General features: G+C 36.9%; 1 protein-coding gene across 1 annotated transcript; it reads left to right on the top strand.

The window, feature by feature from the left end:
• The first annotated feature begins 853 nt into the window (after positions 1-853).
• lin7c (lin-7 homolog C (C. elegans)) lies at positions 854-4,748 on the top strand. Its single transcript, XM_073465240.1, has 5 exons — positions 854-1,047; positions 2,343-2,461; positions 2,593-2,664; positions 2,828-3,037; positions 4,075-4,748. The coding sequence occupies exons 1-5, from the start codon at positions 1,011-1,013 to the stop codon at positions 4,240-4,242; spliced, it is 606 nt and encodes a 201-aa protein (XP_073321341.1). The 5' UTR covers positions 854-1,010; the 3' UTR covers positions 4,243-4,748.
• Positions 4,749-8,316: the final 3,568 nt, after the last annotated feature.

Genomic DNA, 8,316 nt, shown 5'->3' with positions numbered 1-8,316 from the left:
CTTTTGTGATCATAAATCATGCATGCAAACACGTCTTACAGTACTGTAGGATTTCTATGAGTAAGATCTGTGGCTGAAGCTTGAAGACAAAAAAAAGAGGGGGGAATCAACATTTTTACACAATGAATCGGGAAAAAAAGGACAAAATGTGCTGCTTTGGGTCCTAAATTCAAGCTTGTTTTGCCTCTGGTCACGCCTCATTTTCGTGACGTCACAGCAGGTGTATTACATCAGCTGTCAGAGGCAGACGCTTCGTGTTTCATCACCAACTGGGGTGTGGTCAGAAATGAATCATGCTCGAAAGTTTCAGCCCGCAGAGAGCAGTGCAGCAGCAGTTTTCTGCAGACTTGTCTGCTGGAGCCTCAACATGTGCTGCAGTTCACCAGTAGAGGGCAGCAGAGAGAGAGTCCCCCCCGAGTGTCAGCGAAGAAGTCAAAGAAGCTTCTGGCTGGTCCCTGGCTAGTTAAAGGTCCATGGTCCCTGGTCAGCAGTACACACGACGTTATTTGTATATGTGTAACAATCCCTTGAGCTATGAGCATCCATGAATGCGATCAGTGCAGCTGTTTCATGAATGACACAGTAACTCACAGATGTATGCTGATTCTGCTGACTGTGTGATCATTAAGTTATAATATGAGAATGGGAACATACATTACAGAGGGCACATTTCAACAAAATACCTCATAACTTATGGGTTACTTGGAAATGTGGGATATATTAAGATTTAAAACACTGAATAGTTAGAGAAGAGGCCTTCAGTGTTGCCCCACGATCATCCATTAACAACGGATAACAACACGCTCGGTGCTCGGTGGTTCTCCACTTTACGAGGATCACGTGAACGCACTATGACACTGGCAGCTAGCCTAGCCGGCTAACTTGGCTAATCTGATTTATCGTCTCGGTTAAGCGCACGTAACGCTAGCCCCGGATTATCAAATTTAGTTTTCCATATCTAGCGTTTAACGCAGTTTCTATCTGACATTTAATAGCCGCTCATTTCAGGAATGGCATCGCTTGGGGAGCCTGTTCGGCTGGAAAGAGGTAAAGTTTATTGGCTAGCTAGGGTTAGCTTAGAAATAATTGTTTTGATACCAGGGAGACATTAACCTAGCTCAGCTAGCATGAGCCAAACAGAGCTGCTGGTTATTTTTGACAGCATACTTTCTTGTCTAGTGGGCTAATATTGCATAAATGATATTTTGCGGATACCTAATGTTTATGGCTTTGACCCTTTGTCTATATCCGTGGCACAGAGCGGAATTAACGATAGTTTTTACGTCTACATTGTTTTACTTTTGGTACAAGCTAACTAGCTAATATTACTAACAACACACAGTGATGGGTAAATCCAGCTGGTTTGTCAAATGTTCACCGTATGTTTGCATCAAAAATGGAGGCTTCATTCACTTTGTAATACCGGCTTCATCACCATTAGCACCAATGATGATACAGAGGAGATATTTGTTGCCGACTTTAATTCGGGCTTTGCCTTCCTTTTAACATGATGCTTAGCTCCTGCTGTGACTGCTAATACACAGTGGATATTACATAAGACCCATCTATGTAATGGTAATATCGGCAAGTAAATATATATGAAACATTCTCTTCGTTATTGGGTATACTTAAATGTTGAATGCCATTTAAAATCAGCTATAAGCAGCAATTAGCACAGATTAGCAGAACAGTGAGCCCTCCATGTAAGACCGGAATCAACTCAAAATGCAAAAACTGGAGGAAGATGGCTCTCAATAGTTTTTGCCATTTTCCACCAATTTCACTTGGTTATGTATTTTTGACATAACAGATAATGGTGGTGACAAAGGCAATTACACATAAAACATGAAGCCAATGATATGTTAACATTGAAATGTACTTTGTGAAGGTGAAGTATACGATTCAACACTATATCTTGCTCTGAAGTGTGCGATGGTGAAAGTTACCCCACTAATTTAGGTAGCTTCATATTTCTTTATATTATGGGAGATAAACAGTGCAGTGAGCCAAGACAAGCATATCCACAGGGACTTAGTATTTATAATCAGAACAAGTCGAGGTAAATTAAATCTCAGACTAATAAATGTTAAATGACAGAAATTTTAACAATTAGTTTGTCACTTTAGACTTTTATTTAGTGGTAACACTAAGCATTTGTTAAGCTTATTCAACAATTCTTGATTTTTAGTTTCAGATCGGCACCGATCGAGTACTGTCTTTGCAGAGAACAGTCATTGCCTATGTGAATGCTTCCAGTTGCAGCCATCAATAAAAATCTTGGTGATGTATTTGTTCTGGTTGACAGATGTTAATCTTGGTGATGTATTTGTTCTGGTTGGCAGATATTAATCGTGCTGTTGAACTGCTTGATAAACTCCAGAGGACAGGGGAGGTGCCTCCGCAGAAGCTGCAGGCGCTGCAGAGGGTCTTACAGAGCGAGTTCTGTAACGCTGTCAGAGAAGTGAGACACTGTTCTTCTTAAAACACTTAAATGTGATATGGTATTAGTACACTTTTCTGTTGTGTTTGAAAACAGATTGGCTTGATTATTTTGTAGTCATGACCAACTATTGTCTAACGATGTCTCTGCAGGTTTATGAACATGTCTATGAAACAGTGGACATCAACAGCAGTCCTGAGGTCAGGGCCAACGCCACAGCTAAGGTAGACTTCAAAGACCATCTAATACACAAGTATTTGACTTGTGCACATTTTTTTCTTTTCTCAATTTTGGACCATTTGTTTTTTTGAAGTTGCTCTAGTTAAACACTTGCCATTGCCTGGTAAATGCAGTAAATTCAATATATTTGCACCACTTTATTTATAGGCTACTGTGGCAGCTTTTGCAGCGAGTGAGGGACACTCACATCCCCGCGTCGTGGAACTGCCCAAGACGGAAGAAGGTCTGGGTTTCAATATAATGGGTGGAAAGGAGCAAAACTCGCCGATATACATCTCACGGATCATCCCAGGAGGCATCGCTGATCGACACGGAGGCCTGAAGAGAGGCGACCAGCTTCTCTCTGTTAATGGAGTGGTACGTTCAATTTGCAGAATCTGTAAAACACTCTTCAGTCTGATGGCATGTACATATTTTGCTGTAAATGTATGCATTTCCATACAAAGCATAAAACCAGAGCTGGTCTTTATGTAAACTTAGCTTCATTAACCACCAGGTGATAAAATAAGAGCTTAAGGAAATAGGCCAGATAAACAATTTAAAACATCTCACGTTCACTTCTCGTCAAGTCAGTATTATTTATATAGCCAAATATTACAAATTTTAATCCTGTCATTCTGTTGTGTACACAACACTCCAGATTTTCAAACAGTTCAAACTGAACAAATCAGAATTCAAAAGAACGACATCTTAAAGGTACCTTGTGTTGTTTTTGTCCTCGATTTGTCAGAGAGAACACTCAAGCATGCGTCCCTGCATGTAGAGGGCACATTCTTTGGTTTTACGCTATTCCTTTTACTAGTTGGTGGTTTTAGGATCGTCAACAAATAAATGAAGCAAAGCTAAGATAGAAGAAGACTGCTGCCATGCAAATATGGATCTAAATAATAGAAAGGAATATCCGAAATCTGAATCTGAAAATGTTTAACAAGGAAAGAAGTGCGTTCAACACATTTATTAGACCTCAGGGATACATTATGTACAATATGTTTTGGTCAGAGTGGCAAGAGAGTGTAAACATACATTTTCTACTCCACAGGGTACCTTTTAAAGCCTCTTCACCACAGCTACAACATTCAGCAGTTGCTTGTTGTGCTTAACTTGAAATTCCAGGATCAGCCCAAGACAATCATCCAATTGACTTTCTCATTAAGATTTCCAAATTACAATCTTTTTTTATGGTAATTTGAACCACACTGCCAAAGCTTATGTTATGTTTATTGAAATATCTTTAAAATACAGAGCTCATTGTTCCTCTCAGAGTTATTACATACCTTGTGCTTAACAGTATATTTCTTTTTTGGTTTATAAACCTATAAAAACGGTAGATTTAACAACAGTTGTAATTCCTTTTCGTGATAAAATCTTACAGTACGTTTCTTTGTTTTCCCCAGAGCGTGGAAGGTGAGCACCATGAGAAAGCTGTGGAACTCCTCAAAGCAGCTCAGGGCACCGTGAAGCTGGTGGTGAGGTACACCCCCAAAGTCCTAGAGGAAATGGAGTCACGCTTTGAGAAAATGAGGTCGGCGAAGCGCCGGCAACAGAACAACTATCCCCAGTAGGATTTTTCCATGTTGATGCCCAGCTCCCATATCTCTCCTCCCCGAGCCTTCTGGCCATTTATTCTGGTCTCTTTCTTATCTCCCTGCCCCCCCCTTCCCAGAAAAAGCATAACAAACACACTACAAGTTTAGCTTTAGTTCCTGCTCACACGTACTGTATATTGTGCTTCTACCTTTTTCTGTAGCATTTTTATTATCTGCCATTGTTAGACTGGAGACAACAACTCTAGATGAACACTAGAATGATCATGATTGTCAGTGTAGGTGGTCACTCACACGTGTGCATTATTTTTGAATTGACAATTTGAATGCAAAGCTATTGAGACCAACTACACAATCCCTTAGACTGGAAAGGTAGTGTTTTTAATTGTTTTATCACAGCCCACTACCAAGTGCCTCAGGGCAACATGTTTATCTTATGTACTGTGTTCACCGTTCTTCTTCTCTCTTTTTTTAATAGTTTAAAGTCAAGTCCTGGTAATTAAATGCTTGTGGCAGGAATTGCATCATGCTTTGCATCTATTGTTTTCATTTGATTTGATATAAATACATGCAAAACATATGTGAAACCCTTTAATTGTGCAAGCGTAAAAAAGACGCAGTTTTTATTTATATGTCAGAGTAATGAAGCTTTGGAGGAGTTACTGACATTTTGAATCTATTAAAAAGAAAGCTGTATGTTTGATTATAAGGGAAACCACTGAACGGATACTTCAAAACAAAAGTGATGGATTATCTTAAAGGTTTTTCTGGGCTTACCCTTTGAGTTTTCTAACTCCATACCACACTATTAAAAGCTCAGCAGGTACTGTGAGTGATGTAATGGGGTCTCAGTAACTCTGATCTGAACTCAATTCCTGCCACCACAGAGACTCACATTTTTACTTTTATCCAAGTAATAAATCAGAAGCATATCCCTACATGACACGAGATGAAACCTGTTCAACCTCTGATTAATTTTGTCTTGTTAAATAGAAACTTTGTTCATGTCATGTTTTAAAATACTGATAAATAATGATGAAAAGTCAGTTACTTAACATTTGTCTTTGATCTTTGCATAAAACTGCCTGTTAGCATTGTTTGCATCATTCAGTGAAAATTCAAAATGAAGAAAAATAAGATATTCGCAATATGAAGCAATCTGATGAAAGTAAACAATCTCTTTAAGTCACAATAATGCCTGATGTGAGCTGTCATCATTGATTTGATGAATGAACGGGCAGATGTTGATGTCACACTTGCTGTATATGGCTTCTACATATTCATCATTTAGAGGATTGTGCTTTAAATCTGTTGTATTGGCATATTGTTTTTATTTTACAGTGAATGAAACATTTCCTGATTTAGACTTTCTATTTATCCTGGTAATCACTGATATTTTTAAAGGACTAAAGATAAAAGTTGACACTGGCGCTTGTATAAAATAACTATTTACTTTTATGATCTGTGTACTTCAAACACAAGACTACACCCATATGTTCAATAATTTAGCAGAGCAATTACTTTAAACTTTCAGGCCTCTGTTCATACCGATTTCTTTGCGTACCTCAACATTTTTCTTTTATCATCACCAACACTTGTCTTTGTACGTCATATACTGTAATATACAAACTGCACATCATGTTAAAATAAGAATGATAATGGCACACATTTTATTACTCAATACTGCCAAACAGTCTTTGTTTGTTCTGATACGGGGTGTTAACAGGCTGATGTCAGTCAATAACAGTGTCAATAACCTCCAATATACTGTATATCTAGGCTCTCTTGCTGCGTTTACATATACAACACATATAAACACAGTTTTTATAGTTTTAAAATGTTTGCAGAATGCATGTTTAGCTATCACACTGATATTCCTCGTATCATGAGAAAACTTCTTACTTAAAAATCTGACAAGCCCAAATCTTGCCCTTATGCCTAGATGCAACATGTCAATCAAACTTATCTTTAGATCACTCTACTGTTATATATATATATATATATATATATATGTATATATATATATATGTATGTATATATATATATGTATATATATATATATGTATATATGTATATATATATATGTATATATATATATATATATGTATATATATATATGTATATATATATATGTATATATATATATGTATATATATATGTGTATATATATATATATATATATATGTATATATACACATATATATATATATGTGTATATATATATATGTATATATATAAACAAAACAAAACAAAAGTGAGCATTCGGAGACTTTTCTTGCTTTCCCTACAAAGGCAAACCCTCATCATCCAGTCGTTCAGGGTGTGCAACAGCAAAATATCCCCAGACCAAATTTAATTTCAGAGATTTATTCTCAAAACTCTTACGTTTCCAATGTATAAAAAGCATAATGTAAACACGCCTTCATCCAGTCTCAGGATCAACACCTCACATAATTGAGACAGGAAGGTAGTAACGGTGATTTTAGATTTAGATGTAGAAATGAGATTGTGGATAAAGTAATAAACATACGGCAGTGTGTAAAAGCAGGAAAACCATCAGTGTAGCTTCAGTCTCTTTCTTGATGATGTCATACTAGTCCTCAACTGTTTGAACCGCTCCCCACGAATGGACTCCTTGATTGCAGTGTAGTTTAATCCAGTGGAGTGCCACTGTGCAGGTGTTTGCAGTCATAGCTGTACAGTTTTTGTGACATCTGAAATCGGCTCACTGATGGTGTCTTATTTTCTTTTGTAGCAGCTTTTGTGATGTAGTTACTGCAGTGCTTTTCTTTTTTGCTGTTTTATCCATCATCTCTTAACACAATTAGGTTAATTAATGACAACTGCCTATGACGTCAATTGCTCCACTCAATTGTAGATAGCTTTGAATTCTTTAAGTTATTTTAGGCATTCAAAAATATGTATTGTTTTCTCCAAAATATGCTTGGGCTTAAACATTTGTCCTTAAAAAACATAACTTAGCATTTCTAATTGCACTGAAATTCATCACAGAGTGCTAAACATGCAACTATCACTGCAAGGTTGGGGAGAGATTGGATCAGCTGGTGATGATTTTTTTTTATATATATATATATACACCTATGGAGCTAAAATTGCAGTTTGCTAAAGTAACATTAAGAGCTAAAACAGAAAATTCCCTTTGGTATCTTACTGTTTTTTACTGTCACAGTCTCTGAGTGTGTCCATTATTACCCTCCACATCAATTCAAAGTCTGCTGTTGTTACTTGTTTACTTGTGGCTTCACGCAAGTCACCAGAAGGTGTCACTAACTTTTATTGAATTGTGTTACTTTAATATTCCTTGAAATAGTGCAAGATAAATTGTGATACATGAAGAGCACATAGCCCAGTTGTGTGGCTGTGCTTACTGTAACCCTTCACTCCGAATGAAAAATGCAGAATTTTTGGTCAAAGTAATAAAATGAAACACACATTACTGCAAAAACTGAATGCAAATCAATAATCTATGCAAGGTTATTTAAAAAACTTTGGAAATATCTTGTAATGGTGCAAAAAAACAAGGCTGTCCTTTTACTGCAGAATGTTATTGAAAATTACTTCTTAAAAATTGTACGGAGACTTGTCTAATGTAATATGACATGCTCAACAATTTTAGGAGCGCTGCACTCAGACACATTGGAGTTTCTGATCTTATGACACATTTACAATGTTATTATCTCATAAAAGTAGCTGCAGTGAAAACTTCCATGTGATATTAGCCTTGCTATTTAATTAATGATTGTCAGGATGCGTACAGAAGAATAGGCTTATGTGAAAGTGTGGTTAGCAATAGCTCACTCCTGAGGCTACTTTGAACATACTGTACTTTTGTTCGAGGCAGAGAATTTAGCAGAAGAGTTGGGGTGTATATAAAAGTTGAAAGGTTTTAATATAATGTATAGTTTGTCACTTAATTGTGTTTTAGCCAACACTAGCTCGCTAGATTCACAGCGTTCACACATGTATAGTAAATCAGGAAAAAATGTAATGAGACTTGGTATTGATATTGCACAGTCACACACTCTCCACTGAATGTCACTGACCATCGTCGAACTTAGTTGCACCATTTTG

Source organism: Pagrus major, chromosome 4, assembly GCF_040436345.1.
Source record: "Pagrus major chromosome 4, Pma_NU_1.0".
NCBI lineage: Eukaryota > Metazoa > Chordata > Actinopteri > Spariformes > Sparidae > Pagrus > Pagrus major.
This window is presented reverse-complemented; position numbering and strand designations above follow the sequence as displayed.

Bases quoted from the DNA above. Each gene is read 5' to 3' on its own strand.
- lin7c (XM_073465240.1), top strand. From the start codon at position 1,011: ATGGCATCGCTTGGGGAGCCTGTTCGGCTGGAAAGAG. The intron at 1,048-2,342 runs GTAAAGTTTATT...TCTGGTTGGCAG, and splicing joins GCCTGTTCGGCTGGAAAGAG to ATATTAATCGTGCTGTTGAA. The intron at 2,462-2,592 runs GTGAGACACTGT...ATGTCTCTGCAG, and splicing joins TCTGTAACGCTGTCAGAGAA to GTTTATGAACATGTCTATGA.